At 47.6% G+C, this 21,038-nt stretch overlaps 1 protein-coding gene across 3 annotated transcripts; it reads left to right on the top strand.

Annotated features, from left to right (window-relative positions):
* The first annotated feature begins 1,755 nt into the window (after window positions 1-1,755).
* klhdc4 (kelch domain containing 4) lies at window positions 1,756-13,837 on the top strand. Of its 3 annotated transcripts, XM_040163470.2 has the most exons (14): window positions 1,756-2,040; window positions 2,341-2,432; window positions 3,022-3,100; window positions 3,305-3,403; window positions 3,701-3,837; window positions 4,072-4,164; window positions 4,942-5,104; window positions 5,254-5,332; window positions 5,450-5,658; window positions 6,016-6,253; window positions 6,350-6,538; window positions 6,725-6,841; window positions 7,704-7,908; window positions 11,809-13,837. In XM_040163470.2, exons 1-13 carry the CDS (start codon window positions 1,942-1,944, stop codon window positions 7,874-7,876), a joined length of 1,767 nt encoding a protein of 588 aa, XP_040019404.2. In that variant the 5' UTR covers window positions 1,756-1,941; the 3' UTR covers window positions 7,877-7,908; window positions 11,809-13,837. The 3 variants fall into 3 exon arrangements, with proteins under 3 accessions (XP_040019404.2, XP_040019403.2, XP_040019405.2); XM_040163469.2 differs by lacking the exon at window positions 11,809-13,837 and having other exon boundaries at window positions 7,704-9,119; XM_040163471.2 differs by lacking the exon at window positions 11,809-13,837 and having other exon boundaries at window positions 1,822-2,040; window positions 6,725-6,826; window positions 7,704-9,119.
* Window positions 13,838-21,038: the final 7,201 nt, after the last annotated feature.

Below are 21,038 nucleotides of genomic sequence, written 5' to 3'. Positions count from 1 at the left end.
ATACCTCAACGTAGATAAAATGAATGCACACACACACACACACACACACACAGATACAGACACACAAACTCACACATGGACACACATCCACAGATGCACCCTGAAGCGCATTAGAAAAGCTCCAAAGGTTAGCAGTCAGGAGTGAGTTGTGGGCATATACTCTATGGGCTGCTGGTGTGTGTAGTCAGTTGATGGGTTTTGTGTATCTTGTGAGTGATTATAGACGCTGGGAAGAAAAATGAATATCACAATATGCCGCCTTTAATCACAGTGAACCGCTATGAAGGATAAGACCTCCATTCAACCAGAGAGGGCCTTCAAAGGAGCGGATTACATAGATAAGACACAGATGTGATGAAAGCAATATAAAGCAAAGCAATCATTTGGCTGGTAAATTAAATTCTGTAGTTGGCAATATTTATATAACAAGAAAGCCCCCCTACAGATATCACTACCAATATTTGAGGCATCGCTTTAATTGGATTTTATCTATTTGAGTGTCAGGCACTAAAATATCTCCGAGCCTCTCATCAGAGGAGATTAACACAATGTACCCTGACGTCTTCCTGATATTGTAAAGCTGTAATTTTAAATAAACTGTCAAGATTTGGAAGGGTGAAAGCATAACACATTAATCCTCTTCTCTTCATAATAAACAGCATCATGGTTTGAGTGGTGGTTAGCACTGCCGCCTCACAGACAGAAGGCCCTGGGTTCGACTCCGCCCAGTGGAGTCTGCATGTTCTCCCCGTGTCTGCGTGGGTTCTCTCCGGGTTCTCCGGCTTCCTCCCACAGTCCAAAGACATGCTCTGGGGATCAGGTCTAAATTGCCCGTAGGTGTGTGGATGTGAGTGTGAATGGTTGTATGGCTGGCGACCAATCCAGGGTGTACCCCGAAGTTGGCTGGGATTGACTCCTGCCCCCCCCGCGACCCTGTGTGCAGGATAAGTGGTTTGTAAGATGGATGGATGGATGGATGGTTTGAATCCATCTTTTGGAAAAATAGATTATCTGACTTTCACTACCAAAGCACCTCATTTTAGCCGTGAATTACATTTTTCTTAATGTTTCAGGTAAGAGGCGAGAGCACTGCTGCGGAGGGGCCGCATGGCCTGCCCGCAGGGCTTTTAATAAAAAAACAAATGCCGTATCAAGGTGTCAAGACACTTCCCTGCTCATTATAGCACTTGTGGTTTCTCTCTGTGAAATTCCACACACACTGAAGACAAAAGAACACGTGTATTCAAACATGCGGACAGAGGTCACGCTGAGTGTGTGAATGCTGCCGGCAGCCATTATTGTCGTCCCCATCCTCATTGGGCTGGTTAAAGCCGAAGGTGTAACAGCTTTACAAGGTGAAACTGGCCGAAGCCCCAAAAGGATCTCAGGCTGTTTGTGTGGCATCGACGTAATTCGGGTCAATTGTGACCGATGCAACTTCTTGGCCTGGGGCCCCCATCTGCCTTAATCTCACTGAAAGCCTCAAATGAATGTGTACAAAAACATTCTGTACGGATCACATCAAGGGCATTTAAAAGGAAATCACGGTCATTGCATTGTCTTTATTTTATGGGCACCACAGCGGGGTCTTGAACACGTCTTTACTACCGGAGGAGCGCAATAGACTCGTCGTTGCGTTGTTCTCTCTTGACGAGGATCCCAGAGGTCACTCACGTCAGTTTCAAACTCTTAAAAGCATTTAAAAGTGTCCTTTCGAGCGTTTCTTCCTCTGGCCACGCGCGCCCTCCCGCCGCCGGGGGGCGCTGCGGCTCCTCCGCGCGGAGGCCACAGCGGGGCTGCGGCAGGAAGTCGGTCGCCCTCGAGGGCGGAAACTCGTCGGCATTTGGCGTGCGCGTTTGTTTGGATGGTCCATGTGACACCGAGAAACAAGAGACACAAATCCCCCCCCGCCGGTTAAAGTTAACGACTGTCGGTGCCGTCATGGGCAAAAAGGGCAAGAAGGAGAAGAAGGTGAAGGGGGCGGAGAAGACAGCGGCCAAGATGGAGAAAAAAGTTTCAAAGAGGTCCAAACGAGAGGAGGTAGGTAGACGTGAACGTTAACATGGGCTTAACTATTAACCCCAAATTAATATTTGGTCTATTAATGCGACACAACATCGCCGCTATACTATCTTCTATCTTTGTGCAAATTACCGTTGATATATAGTGAAGTTAGCCGTAGTTAACAGTAGTTCCCCCCCCCCCCCCCCCCCCATGCTAACTACTGTCCACATTAGTGTCAGGTAATAACAACTGTTGTTTTTGAGCACCAGCAGCATCGGATCTCCCAATGCCTCATTATGTTTTCATCGCTTTCCATCCCTCCTCCTCTGTCTCCAGGAGGATTTGGAGGCTCTGATTGCTGAGTTTCAGAATCTGGATGCAACCAAGACCCAAGTTGTAGAGACGACATGTCCTCCTCCATCGCCGAGGTGACAGACAGCACCACTTACAGTCTTGATTGTAGTCAAGTATATTTCCACATTGGCTTAATCCACCAGACATTTATTGTCAGTCCCGATCGATGGATCTCTCCTCTGTTGCTCTCCTTGCGGATGGAATTCAGTTAATGAAATTGATAGATTCTAACCATTAAAACTGTGTCGATCGCAACCAAAAGAAACAATAATAGGAGGTGTGCTAACTGACGAGAAGCTGTAGAAAGACCTTTGCGAGGCTCTCGCTCCGCCCAATATAGTTTAGCTTTGAGAGAATGTCTTCATGGCTGCAGGTCTGTTTTCGATGATTGCCGTGGGGTTATAATGATAAAACGCTGATATTAAGCAGATATAATATTCATCATCTAGAAGGAAAATGGATCCGAGCCCAGTGATTGACTCGCAGACCAAGGTTTATTTTCTTTGTTCATTTGTTCCAGACCAAATCAGCAGATGAATGTCTTTAGTTTAGAGGCGAAAATATAATACAAATAAAAACAGCGGCTGTCATAAAACCCTGTGGTTTGTTCCATTTGAAGCCGGTCAGGTGTAGCGTGTCTGATGTCTTTCTGTGTTTTGGCAGATTGAGCGCTACTCTCTCTGCCCATCCCGAGAAAGAGGAGCTCATCCTGTTCGGAGGAGAATTCTTCAATGGAAGGAAGGTATGGGAAAATAAAATTTGATGACCCAACTTAGCGGCTTTTACTAACAGTTGATCAACTTGTGCTTTGTTATTCAACACAGCCTCACCGTCGTCCACATTGTGCAAACTGCTTATGAAGCTCATGCGCTTTGATGCACACAGTTTGGTTTATTTATCCCAAAAAGGAAAAAAAGTCAAGACAATGCGGCCTTGTTCCTTGCAGACGTACCTGTACAACGATCTGTTTTTCTACAACATCAAGAAGAACAGCTGGGTTAAATCGGACATCCCCAACCCTCCTCCGCCCCGCTGCTCCCACCAGGTACGAGGATCCCGACCCTCAGCCCCTGTAACATCTCCGCTTAATGTGTCTTATTTGATTATCAGCAACATTTTTAGTTACTTCCATGTAAACGGGCCAGGTGACTGGTTGGTGGGCTCCTCATGCTCCACTGTGGTTCTCCGTTTATACCACAAGGGGGCAGACGGCTGTAGGGGAAACTCGTCAGCCACTTCATCACTAATTCAGTCTGTCATCCAACCTTTTGAATCTCGCTTTGTTTACACGACCCCTCACCCCGTCCCCCCAACTCGGATCCTCTCTGCCTTCCCCCCTCAGGCGGTGGTAGTTCCCCAGGGTGGGGGTCAGCTCTGGGTGTTCGGGGGTGAGTTTGCCTCTCCAAACGGGGAGCAGTTCTACCACTACAAAGACCTCTGGGTGCTGCACCTGGCCACGCACACATGGGAGAACATCAAGTGAGTGATTCAAAGAGACGATGGGGTGAACGGAAGGTGTCACGATGGGGGTGATTATTGGTAGAGGGAACGTTTTACAGGTTACTGAAGTAATACCTTTCATCTTAATGACTTCTTTTTCACGTAATGTGTGTCAAATCAATATTTTAAAGTATTTTTAACTAACAAGTACACATAAGTGCACACTGTGTTTTGAAGGGATTTCAGGTTTTACCCTTTTTTGTTGCTCCGCAGGGCGCCCGGTGGTCCACCGGGTCGCAGCGGCCATCGCATGGTCCTCAGCAAGAAGCAGCTGCTGGTGTTCGGAGGTTTCCATGAGAACACAAGGTGGACGGAATGATAAACGATCCCAGTGTGTCTGTGATGGAGTGGAGGGTGGACCAATAACATCTTTGATCGAATGTGATACGTTATACATATACTCCATATATATATATATATATATATATATATATATATATATATATATATGAATTGATGATTTAAAAAAATCGACTTTCACGTGACTACCAGTCGTAGAACGAAAACGTAACTTTATTTGAAACTATTCATAGATTTGGAACTCAAACAGCGTTTTGCTGTCTTTTAGCTCATCGTTTGGCTCTTATGCAACCGGATGGTTCAGTTTCATCACAACAGACGGACAAAGTTAGCGACTCGCTGGTGAACTTAATTACTATATTGACTTATTATACAATATCTGGAAATGAGCTCAATAGTTTTTATGTTATCGACGTTTTGCCCACAGCTCTGGCGTTGTGGTGTTGTTGCTTCTTTCTTGCGCATAACTAACAAGCTGAAACCGAATGGCCGCCGTGTCTGTTAAGGGATGAAATGTTCCGCCAGCTTCTGCCATGTTGGATATTTATTTAAGTGCATTTATGTTCACAAAGCCAAAGAGTATTTTATTCATTTAGAGTTTGATTAAAATTTCAGATATACAACTATTTTTTCCAATTTCAATTTACTCAATATATTTAAGAATTAAAACCTAATTGATGTTTGAAAGTGTGGATGCACTATTTTGCTATTTTATCATAATCCGTCACCTTTAAATGTATTCAAGATGTGGTTTGATCTAACTCCGCCCCCTCCGCCCTCCAGGGATTTCATCTACTACAATGACGTCTACTCCTTCTCCCTGGACACCTTCTCCTGGTCACGCCTTGCTCCATCAGGCTCCGCCCCCTCCCCGCGCTCCGCCTCTCAGATGACCTCCACGCCTGACGGCATGGGAGTCATCATCTACGGGGGATACTCCAAAGTGGTGTGTGTGTGTGTGTGTGTGTGTGTGTGTGTGTGCGCGTGTGCGTGCGCGTGTGCGTGTGCGCGCGCGTGCGTGCGTGCACTTCTTCCCGTGCTGATAATGCGTTGCGCTCTGTGACACGGTGGCCTGATTGTGTGTGTTTCATTTAGCGAGTCAAGAAGGACGTGGACAAGGGCACCATCCACTCCGACATGTTCCTTCTCAAGCGGGAGGGTAAAGAGGGCCAAGGTACACACGGGCCGAAACGACAGAACCCGTTCAGCTTCCGTGCTTGTTGGTTATCGCTTGTTGTGACTGATCCCACCCCCCCCTGAACCCCACCCAACCCATTCCCCCGTCCTGCAGAGAAGTGGTCGTGGTCCAGGGTAAGCCCCTCTGGCAACAAGCCCCCTCCCCGCTCCAGTTTCTCCATGGCGGCGGGCCCGGCTGGCCGAGCGGTGCTGTTCGGGGGAGTTTGTGACGAGGAAGACGAGGAGACGTTGGAGGGCGACTTCTACAACGACCTCTACCTGTACGACGCACTGAAGAACCGCTGGTTTCCCGGCCTCCTCAGGGTAAGACCCCCCTCGCCCCCCCCCCCGCGGACCACTTACACTTAATCTCGTTGAAGCGGAGTTTGGGGTTTTGGCTTCATAAGGAAAACGTCTGAAGAGGTCCTAACAGCAGCCAAACTTTAACGATGAATGTCTAAACCTTATCATGATGAAGGCCACGAGCTGAAAGTCCTGATGAAGCCACACGTTTAAAGTTTCCAGTGCAAAATGACTTCCATACGCAACCATTTGTCCGTGGTGGACTAATCGTTTTGATCCTAATGTTCACTTCTGGTTGGAACCATCCCCCCTCCGAGGGGCCCCCCAGTGAACTGCAGGGGGTCGACGCTTCGACTTATTTATCCTTTTCGTTTCCAGGGAAACAAGTCGGAGAAGAAGAAACGGAGAAGGGGGAAGAAGGGTGGAGCAGAGGGGGAGGGAGCAGAGCAAAGGCAGGAGGAGGAGGAGGAGGGGGGGGCACCACAAGGACCCACTGAAGTCATCAAGGAGATTGTCACTGAGGACGGCACAGTGATGACCATCAAGGAAGTGATCCCTGGAGCTCAGGAGGATGAGGAAGAAGAGGAGGATGAGGAGGAGGAGGAGGACGACGATGGCAAGATTACACTCGCACACTAAACGCATTAAAGATGAGAGAAGATGAAGATGGGTTGGACAATCCGCTTTCTTTTTTATTTAAATATTTCTTCAGGTGCAGCCTCGGCCCCCCTGGTGGAGCCGTGCGCCAGGGGCAGCGCCATGGCAACGGTGCGCCAAGGCAAGCTCTTCCTTTACGGAGGGATGTTCGAGATCGGCGACCGCCAGTTCACCCTGAACGACTTCTACTCGCTGGACCTCAACAAGATGGACCAGTGGGAGGTTCTGGTGGAAATGGACCCAAGTGAGTGCAAAAAGAGACCGGTCAAAGTCACACATGAGTGAAATAATACACACACAAGATATGAACAAACGATTATATCAAATGTGTTGTGCATTTCGATCGCCCTAAAGGAGCTTGTTGGAATATGACGAGCTGGAGGAACTTTGAGCATTCATTTACACTTTTGTTTTTTTATGTGATCCACAGAGACACAGGAGTGGCTGGAGGAGTCTGAGTCAGAGGAAGATGAGGAGGAGGAAGAGGCAAAAGGAGCAGAAGGGGAGGAGGAGGAGGAGTCTGGAGAGGACGGCGAGGATGAGGAAGGCAAGGGATTATTTTCCCCTTTCCTATAATCGCGTCACGCTCTTCATAACTAGTACAGGATGCTTGATATTAACACGTGATAAGTATAATTGAATTACATAATTTTTATGGAAGATAAACCAACCTCACCGAAGCATGAAATAAGCTCTGCTTTACAAAATGGTGACTAGATACTAGATGTAGTTTGCAATATAAAACATCTTTTGTCTTAAGTATATTGGCTGTTATTAACATATTTCAAATATTAAATCAAGCTAAATGCTAATACAAAATGGTAACATCGCGGTGTCAACACCACAATGCCGATGTTCAACGTGTAACGTAAACCCATCAGAGTTTATTATGTTAGCATGCTAACTTTATGAGCAGTTGATGGCTAATGCTGATGTCATCATGTTGGCTGACATTTGTAAACACAAGCACTGGGTGACTAGATGAAAAGCTGTGATGACCAAAGTTTGTAGAAATAATCCTGTCATGTGTCATTACAACATTTCAGTGCAGTTTATCCAAAATATGTGGCGTCCGTGGGGGGGGGACTATTATATAAACAATAACAAAACAAACAATAACAAAAACAATAGTCTAATATAATATATAAACAAATGGTTATTTTTGGGTGAAGTATTCCTTACTAAGGGGTTATATTCCTGTGAGCTTTATCATCAGTGCAAACGCCAGCACTTGTAGTGTCGAGAGGAAACTGACCTTTATGGCTTAATTAGGGATTTTGGAGCAGTTTGGCTTCTTTTTAAAAATGTTTTGGAGGGAAACCAGCTGTAAGTAAAAATGGACCCTGATTTCCTTTTAAATGTTCCCAGCATATTTAAGTGTGTGTGTGTGTGTGTGTGTGTGTTTCCAGATGAAGAGGATCACCCCGCGGTGCAGGAGGGAGAGTCGGTGACGGATTACCAGACCCGCACAGAGCAGTACTGGATAGGACTGGCACGAGCCAACATGGGCGCCGACGCTAAGGACAAAAAGGTGGCCAAGGTCGCCCTCGCCATGGCCAAAGTCGTCTTTGAAGACCAATAGTCGCATGCAGTGCTGTAGTGGTAAAATTAGAGGTGGGTAAACTCTGAATTTTGTGATCATACTGACCTTGACACGATGCAACGCGATGCGATGCAACGCGACACAAAGCGTCGCGACTCTGTAAGGCTGTCCTGGCTATATTGCATTATGTTTTCTGTCCAGATATGTGGGTGGCATCTGCTCTCTATTTTCTCCTCTCACTGTGTCTTCAGTCTCAGATTCTTCTTCCTCTGTATCTCCCTCTACTTCAGATTCTAATTCAGATTCTCCACTCCCCATCTCTCCTGCCCCTGTTTTTTCTCTTACTCCTCTCTTACTACCTGTTCCTTTATCTCCCCCCTCTATTTCATCTTTCTCTGTCTCCCCTTTCTCTGTTTCTTCATTCTATGTTGGTCTTCTTTCATTTCCTCCCTTTCCTCTTCTCCACTCTTTGGTTCTCCACTGTCATGATTTCGTTCTCTCATCAGCCGTTCTCCTCTCTCTATTCGACCTGGTGTTTCTCCTCTCCCTGTGCTCTCTGAATCATTGTCTGTCCTATTACTGCCTGAAAAAATATGTTGAATTTCAGAGTTGTGGGGATGAGAACACCAGTTAAGCAGCCTGTCAATTACACTGACAACATAAGTTAAAGGAACACTCATGTACTACCTATGTCATCATAAATAGCCTACAGCATGTTTTTTTTTCACATTGAGACCTGACTTGTTTTCAAATAATCTATGTTTACAGTGTATTTCGCTTACAGGCTACTCTACACCTTTCATGACTTCAAATCATTGATTAAGCATATAGGCCTATTCAGTGAAGCAACAGCTTTATGAAGCAGCAGCAATATGCGTGAGGATAATTACTCATTTTATTAGGCCTATTTAGATGGGACCGGGAAGGCTGGCTTGTTACTACCTGCATCATCTATTCGAAAGTTATTAATAGCGTTTGTTCCTGTCTTAATGCGATGTTGTGCGAACCAAAACGACGTTTAAAAACGTGAATTGATCTTCATTCTTACTTTGTACTTGAGGCCTTTTGCGGGCATCTGTGGGAGTGGGAGCACTCGATGGTCTCTTCAAATATCGCCTGATATCCATTGCTAATTACCGACGGTAATCCATTCTGTAGTATCTTGGATACTTCCGGTTCAAATGTCTGTCATGTTGTGATGAGGTCATCAAGGTGCGCGTTTATGTGCAGAAGTAAATATGCACTAATAAAGATGGACGCATACAGCGCCGACTAAAAGAAACTCACTGGTACGTGTCGTACTTAGACAATTAAATGTCAGTGCACGCACACGAATATTACACATTCCGAACAGGTAGGCAGGCAGGCTAATCCACAGCGTGTATGTGTTTACACACCTCCTGGATCCTGATTGGCGTCGCTGCTGCAGCCGCACGGCACTGATTGGATGCTCACAGACCGTAATACAGCGCAGATGAAAATGATTCAGACTAGGCCGTTTATATGTTCAACAATAGGAAACGTAGTCTTAGCTGTTTTAAAATTACACCAACTTTATTTCGGATTATTCCAACGGAAGAATACAAGGCGCAGGGAACTTTGAGGTGCGTAAACGCCACTTAGAGGTGTTTACGTGCGTTTACCCTCCACTACAGCCGTGTGTGTGTGTGTGTGTGTGTGTGTGTGTGTGTGTGTGTGTGTGTGTGTGTGCGTGTGCGTGCGTGTGCGTGCGTGCGTGCGCGTGCGCGTTTTCATAAAGCCTGATGGCTGTGTTTGTATTAGACATTTTCCAAACATGTTCTTTGGACTGTGCTGCAGATATTAAGTAATGCAAATTGAGCTTTTCGTCATGTTAAAAATGGCTGAGAAAATTACATTTGAAAATATGGACTGTTTATTTTGTGTGTTTTTTTTTTTTGTGGAAGGAAGCCTATGGTTTTGATGAGCATCACCGTTTTCACTCATATCGAACAAAGAAACTCCTAACGTTGTATTTTATCAGGTACTTATCCACAGTCGGGATTTAACCTCCAGTAGTCGTTCCTCCCCCCTAAAAGGAGGACCAGCACACGAGCAAAGCTCGCTCTGCGGTGGGCCGTCTCATCGAAGTGTGCGCTGTAGTAGGAGGAATATTTCACTGCTTCACCTCGCCGTCGGACGTCCTTTTTAAAGTTCTGTGCTCTCCTCAAATATCCGCAGACGTTGCATGTAAATGTACATTTTTTTTAATTGCCCACGTCAGTAAATTTGCTGAAATCAGTTTTACTAAATGCTAATACACCATGCTAACACAATCACAGTGACGATGCAAATAAGCTAATGCGTAGCACGCTAACTTTTAGTTCTTACCAGTGGACGGTTGACGCTAACGTCATCAGGTTTGCTGACGCACGTGCCGGGGGGGGCGATTCCCACCTGATGATGATACCCTGTGATGATCAACGTGAGTACAATGAATCATCTGGGGACCGTGATCACTTCGACTTCACAACTGGCTGTAAACATAACGTGGACAACTCGCTCTTCACATACCATGCAGATCCAGAGCCACATTAAAACTCATTTCCACTCGGGTTTCCAGTGTTCACCCGTCTTTTGGTTCAGTTTGTGTGTCAACCAGTCAGTCGCTAACTTTGGCCGCAATTGACGAACCGCACGTTTAAAAAAAAATTATTCATTAGTTCGTTGTTTGTGTGATAAAATTGATTAGTGCAGCTTCAAGGTTCCACGAGGATGAACTTTGTTCCCACGTTTCTCTTGAAGACAACACTATTACACCATTTATAATAAACATGATCTTTTCAGTTTCAGGACAACTTCAACAATTGTTTTTTCAAAGTGAAGATGTAACTGAAAACCGGGTTTTCATCAATGCTAAATTCCCCCAAAATGTTTGAAAATAATCCAAAATATCCACACATTTATCTATCGGGTAATTCAAGCCAACCCACGTGTGTTAGAAACACACTAATTAACAGGTAAGATGCCATTTTACTTTAATAATAATAATAATAAAGCACAGAAAAAGAAGCCCAAAGCAGTGAAGCTAGAATGAAACCATGACGCTGTATTTCTGTCCCTGACTCCTTTTTTCCATCTTTCCAGCCAAGTAGTCAAGTTCCTTACGAGACAGCTGGTTTGTAGTGTCGATACGCTGGTTTGACGAGCCCCTCGCGTGCCGCTTGTCTGCGTTTTACTCCTCCGTCACAAAAAAAAGGGGGGAGGACCAGGAAGAGAGAGCCAGGTGAGCTGAGGAGATGGAGCGAGCGGGTGAAGATGAGAGGGCGGCAGCAGGGGAGGAAAAGGGAGACAGGGAATGCTGGGAAGGGGGGGGACGACGCGTTGCAGGGGAAGACATCAGTCACTGTTGCGCGCACCACCCTATCCCCCTGACCTATTTTACCCTCCCATCAGCAGTTTGAGCGAGGGATGAGAGGAGGCTGATGAATAATAGAAGAGAGGGAGAGATGGATGCGAATGAGGCTGCCTCCCTCCCTCTCGTTCTCTCTCCCTCCTTCTTCACCCCCCCCGTCCCCTTTTCCCTCCTTACCCTTTTTTTATTTTAACTCTGGGACAAGAAAAGATTTTATAAATAACTAAAGAGGGGAGCGTTTTTGGGGTGCGTTTCTGACTGGGGGCGGGTGCGCGTAGCGCGCAATCGTCAGAGATACGTCAGTCGTTAGTCGAGAGAAATCTTGGATGTGGAGGATGTTTCCAGCTTGTCTTAACTCAGTCAGGCTGGGTATTGATTAAGTGTGTAGAACTGCAGCCCCTCTGGCTGCTGGGACATCTTTGATAAGATTTCTTACACATTTTTTTTTGCTTGTTGTTTCAGTCATTGTGATCCTACGGGGTTCTATTCCGAGGATAACAGCGCATTATACTCGACTGGTTAAATGGAAAGAAACATTTGAACTAACGTTTAGCAACATGATCTGATCTTTTTTTTTTTTTCAATTCTACCCTTTCAGCTGCCATAATTCACACAGATGAATGCAACCATTGGAGCCTGAGGAACACACACACGCTGCTGTAAATCCTAAACTTTGATTTCACAAGTATTCATAAAAGGATCTTTAACTGCAACTGTACATTTCATTTTCTGCTGTCGATGAGTCCTTCACCCTGCCGTTTCTTTTGCGACATCAGGAGGAAAGGCTACTGTGGCAAACTACGTTTTGCAACTGAATGAGAGAGACAGTTAAACAGGTACAATCGCAGCATTATAGAAAACAAAACACTTCTTCACAGCATCCTTTTATTTTTGACACCCTCACACCCAATTCGGTACACTACATTATTCTGTATAATATTGCAAAATATATAGGCGGCAGTTTCATGTCCCCATTGTTTTAAAAAGCGTGCCGGCCTGGAAGCTTCGGCTGTGCGCTGATTGGCCGAATTGTATGTCACACATTTACTCTTTAATCAGCAATTGGGCCATTTCTTCATTTTCCTGTTTTAACAAATGTTACTGGTTGCGTTCCATATTAAACACAAATATCGACAATTTGTATATTGACTATTTCTTTTTCAGCCCAGGGAGGGGTGCTGAAGTTGAGCTGGGTCAGCCACCACTGGTTTTCATAACAAGTTAAAAGTTCCTCCCAGTAAGCTTTAGTCGCTGGTCTAGTTTTGAAAAAGTAAATGTTTTTGTCTTAAATGTTAGACAATTGGTTTAATAGAGGAAACAAACCGCGGTCTCCTGGCTGATTGTCCTGTATTTGTTTGACCCACCTCCCTACGGGGAATTCTGTGCACTATGAAAAGGGATACATTTGTGATATGTCTAACGACCGGAACGCGTTTCCCTCGACATTGCACTTTGCTTACATGAGGAAAGGAGCCTTCCGTTCAACATTGTGAAACACGTAAGTTAAATGAGTTAAATATGAAACTCATTTCAATTCATTTTATTTTGTATAGCCCCAAATCGCAAATTACAAACTGTCTCAGATTTCTGTACACATGAAACATCCGCTGTCCCGAAACTGAACCCCCCCCCCCCCCAAAAAAAATGTAAACCCTTCCATGGGGGAAAAAAGGGAAGAAACCTCAGTGAGAACATCAGAGGAGGGATCCCACTCTGGACAGACTACAATGGATGTCATGTGGTCAGAATGAACAATGTAATGGATACATTACGTCTCGTCAGCTCACCTTCACTCTGTACAGAAGATGTCCTGGCGTTGTGTGTGCAGACGCTCGTCTTGCTAACCTTTTTAACCCTCCTGTTGTCCTCATTTCCTGTATACACCCCGTGCCCATATAAGCAGCTTGAATTTTAAACACCAAATTTTCATCTTGCTTGAAGAAACAACTTGTCATTCATCACAAACTGTGTGACTACCTGAGTTTTCCCTCTTCACTTTATTTGTATAGACGTTTTGTTCGGCATGCCTGCCGTGTTGATCATATGCTGCTGACGACCATGTTATTTTGCCATTTTTTGAAAGAAGTCTTTCAGCTTCAGGGTTTTCTGCTTCTGAAGATGATTCATCATGCTCTGGATTGTATTCTTCCCCATCTTATTCTTCTGATACATCTTCTTCTGAATCAGAGTTGTCTTGCTGTACAAAAATCAGCTCTAGAGCCTCTTCAACGTTCTAACGCACACTCATGGCTTCAGCACAGAGAGAATTCGGGGTCCTGTCACCTGCAGCGCTTTTATAACCTCTGGAAATCCACAGAAAAAGAGCTCTGCATTCTGCGAGAACGCCACCTATCTTGTGTTGTTTACGTCCGTTACTGTCTTGTTCACGTTTACTATTAATTCATCTGAGACTGATCAGAGGCACAACAGAAGACCACCTGATATGTCTTGGTTACTTCTGCTATGATTGATCTGAGACACAACTAAAACATTGTAACATTCTGTGGTGTGTAAATATCAATGTGACCTTGATTTCAACTCTATTTGCCTCATGGGGAAGACCACCTTTGTACCTTTTTTTGTACAGTTTACATGGAAATGTGAATAAAAGAAACATTTCACTTTTTCTACTCTTGGGGCCAATTTAGGAAATGTTTCAAGTTAAAAAAAATATCATTTAGGGGATTTTTTTTTTTTTTTTTTTAAACATAGTGGCGGATCATTTTGACCCGAGGACAACAGAAGGATTAAATCCTTATCCCTCCGTTGTGGTCAGGAAGTCACAGTAACTGCCCATCGTTACTTCCGTCCTCTCTCACCCCGTTTCCTTCTCTCTCTCTCTCTCTCCTCCCACCTCCCTCCCTCACCTCTGCTATCAGTGTTTAGAGGGCTAAACCTTAATCCCCGGCCTTACTGTGATTTTATTACTGTAATCTGGGCAGGAATTGGTTTAGCCAGGGGACCGGGGCGGCTGAGAGGGACGTTTAAGAGGGGGAGGGTAAGAGGACAGTCGGGGAGGTAGCAGTGGACAGGGGACAGACGGGGGGGGTTGATTCTTAAGCAATTTTAGTCCCATTTGCATAATCTGCAGTTTCCTTTCTGTCCACACTGATCACAAAAATCACAGCACTTCAAAAACGAGTCAAGTAAACCAAACTATGAGTACCAACAAAAGAGAATAATGCGTTATTTAAATGCATATTCAAGTCAAGAAGGCATTTCCTTTTGGCCCAATATGTTGATGCCATCTGTAAATACGCAGTTTTATTAACGCGTCCCCTGCTTCTCTTTTTGCCGACATCGACACCTGAAACGAAGCACAACTTTGAATCGAAGGCGTTCAACTGAAATGAAAAGTAAAGGTTTATGCCGTTGACTTGTAGCGCGCGACGACTTTGAACTGTAAGGGTCGACATATTTGGAGAGAGTCTAAGTAGCAAACAGTGAAGCAGCTTTTTGTGTGCCTGACCTGAAGGTTTGCCTATTAACGCTTGGGTGGGTTATGCTGTTATATGTTGGAAAAAAGATGAGAGATAATCTGGGTTCTGTTAGGGCTCGACCAGCCAGAGAGTCGCACACCTGACGCCGCTCTGCTCATCGCCACAGCTGCAGCTCGTCAGCTCATCCCACAGGGAGGTTAAGAAGCAGATCTGCCAGTGGCTCGCTGTGAGTTCGTGCTCTGTGTTTCCCCAGAGAGGGTTGATTGTTCTTCCCCTGTGCTCCTCTTGGAAACCCTTCCGGAATTCCCTACGCAGAGTTTTTGTTTTCCCTGTGAGTATCGTGTGAGTTTTCATTTTTTGATTGGACTAAGAGCGCCCACGGACTAGAGAAGTTTTTGGAGTTGCCTTTTTTTTGGTTTGTTTCTCGTATTTGGTTATTTTGTGAAATAAACTACGCCGTTTTCCGGCTAAACCTAAGCTGTGTCTGGTGTCGTGCACTTGGGGTCAGAGACAATCCATAACAGTACGAACTCACCATGATGACCCCAGCCGACACAGACCGTGGCAGTTTAGAAGCTGCCCTGGATAGACAGCTTCAGCTGACGGACAATCATACTCACCAGCTGGAGGCGGCCGCCATTGCCGTGCGTAACCTCCAGGTCCAGGTCCAGCCCCTTCAAGCTTCGGTGGAGAGCCTGACTCAGCATCAGGTGGCGTCGGCGGCCCAGCAAGCCGAGATTCTAATACAGCTACGGGCATTGACGGCGGCTCTCACCACCCAGCCGCCGAACCAGCCTCCGCCGGTGAGGGCAGTGAGCCCGCCCCCGGGGGATCCCCTCCCAAGTAGCCCTGCGGAACCTGCCTCGTTACCCTGGGAACCCTGCCTTTCCAGCCCACACCCGTTCGGGGGTGACTTCGAGACTTGTGCCACCTTCATAATGCAGTGTGAGTTGGTGTTTACTCACCAACCCAGCCGCTACACCTCCGACGCTGCCCGAGTTTCATATGTGACGAACCTGCTTACCGGCCGGGCCGCCCAGTGGGCTGCCGCTTCCTGGTCCATGGGTGCCAGTTTCCGTCACTCCTACAGGGAGTTCGTGGCCGAGCTCCGCAAGATGTTCCACCATCCAGTAAGGGGTAAGGACCCCGGCGCCCGGTTGGCCAGCATCCAACAAGGCAGCGGCTCGGTGGCGGACTACTCAGTGGATTTTAGACTGGCCGCTGCAGAAAGCGGGTGGAACGACCCAGCCCTTCGGGTTGCCTTCCGAAGGGGACTCTGCGAGGCAGTGAAGGACCAGCTAGCTACACGGGAGGAGCCCGCCTCCCTCGACGACCTCGTCAGTCTCGCCATCCGCATCGATGGACGCCTTAATGAGAGAAGGCGGGAGCGAGTTCCCCGGGGACCCCTCCCTATCCCCCTCATGAGCTCCACCCTCGAGCCCCTGACCCAGGCTGCCATCTTTTCCAAGCTGGATCTCCGGAGCGCCTACCACCTGGTCCGGATCAGAGAGGGGGACGAGTGGAAGACCGCCTTCAAGACACCCCGAGGTCATTACGAATACCGCGTAATGCCATTCGGCCTTACCAACGCCCCGGGGGTTTTTCAGGCGCTCATGAACGACGTGCTCCGCGACATGCTGGATGAGTTCGTGGTTGTGTACCTCGATGACATCCTGGTGTTCTCCAGGACTCTCGAGGAGCATGTCCAGCACGTTCGTCGGGTGCTCAAGCGTCTCCTCCAGAACAGACTCTTTGTCAAGGCTGAGAAGTGCCGTTTCCACTCCGCCTCTGTCGACTACTTGGGTTTCATTGTGGAGAGAGGGCAGACGCGGGCCGACCCCCGCAAGATCCAGGCGGTGGTAGACTGGCCGAGCCCTACGTCGCGAAAGAAGTTGCAGAGCTTTCTGGGATTTGCTAACTTCTACAGAAGGTTCATACGGAACTACAGCGTCGTGGCAGAACCCCTCACCAGGCTGACCTCCTCTTCCCAGCCGTTCATCTGGTCCCCGGCCGCCGACGCCGCTTTTCGGTCACTCAAGAGGAGGTTCACATGCGCCCCAGTGCTGCTCCATCCCGACCCAAAGCGACAGTTCATTGTTGAGGTGGACGCCTCGGACACCGGGCTGGGGGCAGTCCTTTCCCAACGGGCGGTGGGAGATCAGAAGGTGCACCCCTGCGCGTTCTTCTCCCGGCGTTTTCTTCCCGCGGAGATGAACTACGACATCGGTAATCGGGAGTTGCTGGCAGTAGTAGCTGCTCTGGGGGAGTGGCGCCATTGGCTGGAGGGGGCAGAGCAGCCATTTACCATTTGGACAGACCACAAGAACCTGACATTCATCCGGGCGGCCAGGCGTCTCAATGGGCGACAGGCTCGTTGGGCCGGTTTCCTCAGTCGGTTCAATTTCTCCCTGACCTATCGTCCCGGTTCCCGCAACATCAAAGCGGATGCCCTGTCCCGACTACATCAGGGGGGGGGACTGGCCACCGAGGAGTCGGCACCCATCGTCCCCGAGACCCGGGTGATCGGCATGGTGGCCTGGGGCATCGAGACTGTCGTGAGGGGGGCGCTGCGCTCCCACCCTGCACCGAGTGGCGTACCCCCACGTAGGCTTTTCGTCCCGGAATCTGTCAGGCCCCGGGTACTTCAGTGGGGCCACGCCAGCCAGTTTGCCTGTCATCCCGGGGTCCATCGCACCTTCACCTTCCTAGCTCGACGTTTCTGGTGGCCCACAATGAGGAACGAGGTGAGGGACTTTGTGTTGGCCTGCCCCGTTTGTGCCCGCAGCAAGGCCTCTCACCAGGCACCTGCCGGGCTGCTGCAACCCCTCCCTGTTCCTAGCCGTCCCTGGTCCCACGTGGCCTTGGACTTTGTGTCTGGATTACCGGCCTCCCAGGGTAGGACGGTGATATTAACAATAGTAGATCGGTTCAGTAAGGGGGTGCACCTGGTGGCCCTCCCCAAACTCCCTTCGGCGTCAGAGACGGCGGACCTCCTGATGAGCCATGTGTTCCGGCTCCATGGCCTCCCCCAGGATGTGCTCTCGGACAGAGGACCTCAGTTCATATCCCAGGTATGGCGGGCATTCTTCAAGGGGTTGGGCGCCTCTGTCAGTCTCTCTTCTGGTTATCACCCACAGACTAACGGGCAGACGGAGAGGATGAACCAGTGTGTGGAGACGGCACTCCGCTGTGTGGCTGCCAGGAACCCGTCCTCCTGGAGTCGGTTCCTCCCATGGGTTGAGTACTCGATTAACTCCCTTGTCAGCTCTGCCACAGGTCTCTCCCCTTTCGAGGTGTCGCTGGGGTACCAGCCACCGCTGTTTTCGGCACAACAACCTGAGGTGGCAGTTCCGTCGGTACAGACTCATCTGGACAGATGTCGTCGCATCTGGGGAGTCGCCAGAGCCGCTCTACTCCAAGCGGCTGAACGTAGTAGCCGGGGGGCCAACCGTCGCCGGAACCCAGCGCCAACATACCACCCCGGGCAGAGAGTTTGGCTGTCCGCCAAGGATCTTCCCCTGCAGTCAACCGCCAGGAAGCTGGACCCCCGTTTCGTGGGCCCCTTTGAGGTCACGAAGGTGCTCAGTCCTGCCGCAGTGAAGCTGAAACTACCGGCTTCTATGCGGATCCATCCTGTGTTCCACGTATCAAGGATTAAGCCCGTCGCCTGCAGTCCTCTGATGCCTCCTGCCCCGGACCCACCTCCACCCACAATCGTGGATGGGCACCCTCAGTGGAGGGTTCGCCGACTGTTGGACGTTCGGCGTCGGGGGCGAGGGTACCAGTTCCTGGTGGACTGGAAGGGCTATGGCCCGGAGGACCGTAGCTGGGTATCTCGCCGGCTCATCATGGACCCGGGGCTTCTGACCGCCTTTTATCGAGCCCATCCCGAGAAGCCTGGCAAGTCGCCGGGTGGCTCCCTTGGAGGGGGGGGTAGTGTTAGGGCTCGACCAGCCAGAGAGTCGCACACCTGACGCCGCTCTGCTCATCGCCACAGCTGCAGCTCGTCAGCTCATCCCACAGGGAGGTTAAGAAGCAGATCTGCCAGTGGCTCGCTGTGAGTTCGTGCTCTGTGTTTCCCCAGAGAGGGTTGATTGTTCTTCCCCTGTGCTCCTCTTGGAAACCCTTCCGGAATTCCCTACGCAGAGTTTTTGTTTTCCCTGTGAGTATCGTGTGAGTTTTCATTTTTTGATTGGACTAAGAGCGCCCACGGACTAGAGAAGTTTTTGGAGTTGCCTTTTTTTTGGTTTGTTTCTCGTATTTGGTTATTTTGTGAAATAAACTACGCCGTTTTCCGGCTAAACCTAAGCTGTGTCTGGTGTCGTGCACTTGGGGTCAGAGACAATCCATAACAGGTTCTTTGGCTATCGAACCATTTTAGTCCCACAGTAAAGATTGTAGAAATTAGTTCATAGTGTCAATCCCTAGTTCCAAGTCTTCAATACAGAATGGTGTTCATTTGGTGAATTGTCCCCTTTAGAGCCTGTGAGTTTGCTTTAGTGCATGGCTACTTCGTGATCGACAGGATGCCACCTTTGAGTCTTCCAGTCGGCGAGTCGCAAGCAGAAAGCAACACCTTCACGGTGTGTTTTCAGTTCATCAAAGTTAACTGTAAACTGTTGAGTTACCTAAAATGTAGCGTGTATTTAGCTCCATCTACTTGTAACTTCTGGTTACCAAGAGCCAACATGGCGACTGACAAAATGCCAAACTCAAAGCTTCACAATGGTGGTCTACAAACCAATGATGACTATGTCAACTTCTTGTTGAGGTGTGTAGACAGCCCTAGCATTAAATATGCCTCCCTGCATAGTTATAGGACTGAGAATCCGTCTACAACTATGTTTAATATGGTCCCAATGCATCCCTGACTGCCTGCGCTTCCGGTTTGCCAACTGGGACACAGTCTGTCCTCTGGGCTTCTAGGCTTGCCTTTGTACCATTTACTGTACTTTTACGTGGTCAGGCAATATCCGATTACAATCAGATGCCCCAAAGCATTTGAACTAAAGGTATAAAATGAATCTGAGGCTGACCGCTCCATACAACCAACCAAACTAAATACCTTTTAAACCAAAGCTTTTACTTTCATTAGGAAAATTATAATTAGCTGTTACCCAAGTTATGCAAGAATTTTCAGAAGCAAAAATACACAATATGCTTTGTGCATTGTGTAGTGTAACAGGAATACTGTTTCACGAAAGAGAAAATGAGCATACTTAAAGCACAAAAACTTGGGAACATCAAGCCAAAACTATGTGCAGTCACATTGACTTGTTCTGCTCCAGACATGTTTTATTCATCCTACCAGAACAGAGGCACTTTCTTTAAATCAATACTCTCTGCCCACAACTGTTTGGTCGTCTACAAGCCAAAGCATCATCTATCTTACACCGAAAACAGTGACAGCGAGACGGCATTTGTCCTCCTGGGCCTCCATCTTTCATGCTATGCGTTTTGTATTTTTAAAAACAAAGTTCTTGCTCGGAGTGCTAACATGGCTAGCATGACATGGCTTATATATCTGAGGGTTAAAGAGGACATGGATTGATCTCAAATACTTGAGGGAAGTCGGAGATAATGCAAGGTGAATTGCAGTTGCATCGCTGGACAATTTCGCCTTACCTTGTCCTTGAGGGGCGTGGAGTACAAAGTGATGTCACAGATTTTGTTGGAGGATTCGTCTCTCAAAACCAGGTCAGAATGATTTCATTCTGTCTGGAAAATGACTCGCCCTGCTTTTGCAAATGACCCTCCAGATTGAAATTGATAGTACAATGAAACTAGAGGCCACCACGCAAATATAAATGAACAAATTTGCGTGCGGGGTATGGATTGAGGTAGTCCAATGATCCCTTCTTCCCTTCCTAACCTCTATTTTAGATCCCCTTGCTCAGACCAGAACCCTCTTCGTGCTCAACCTTCCTTTTTGCACATCTGTATCGTGACCGCATCTTGCACAGCTGCATCATTATTGTAGGGACTAAATCTGTCCACAGATTTTAGAAACCCTCAGGACTCCCAAACTAACTCACTTGTTGAGAACAGTACCTGCGTCAATATTGCGACCAGTATAGTTAATGGTTACGTTGCTCTTTTAAAGGTATCGTTCAACAATTTAGAAATACCCCTGGGCTCAAGAGTTAGATGACAAGGCAGGAGTCAATGGGCTGTCATAGCATGGATATTGGAAGTTGAGTTTGTTCAATACATTTTGCTGTATTCTGGTGTGCACTATATGCATTTTATTAATTTTATGAACCGGGTCGTCAGTTTCTAATATCCTACAATGCAGAAAGACAGAGACAAAGGGGGAGTAAATGCTCAAAAGCTACAGGTGAGGGAGGAAGCGCGTGTGTGTGTGTGTGTGTCTCTTTAAGAGCTGGAG

The sequence above is a fragment of the Gasterosteus aculeatus genome, chromosome X (assembly GCF_964276395.1).
Source record: "Gasterosteus aculeatus chromosome X, fGasAcu3.hap1.1, whole genome shotgun sequence".
In the NCBI taxonomy this organism is placed as follows: domain Eukaryota; kingdom Metazoa; phylum Chordata; class Actinopteri; order Perciformes; family Gasterosteidae; genus Gasterosteus; species Gasterosteus aculeatus.
The sequence above is the reverse complement of the archived record's forward strand: the minus strand, read 5'-3'. Positions and strand labels throughout refer to the sequence as shown.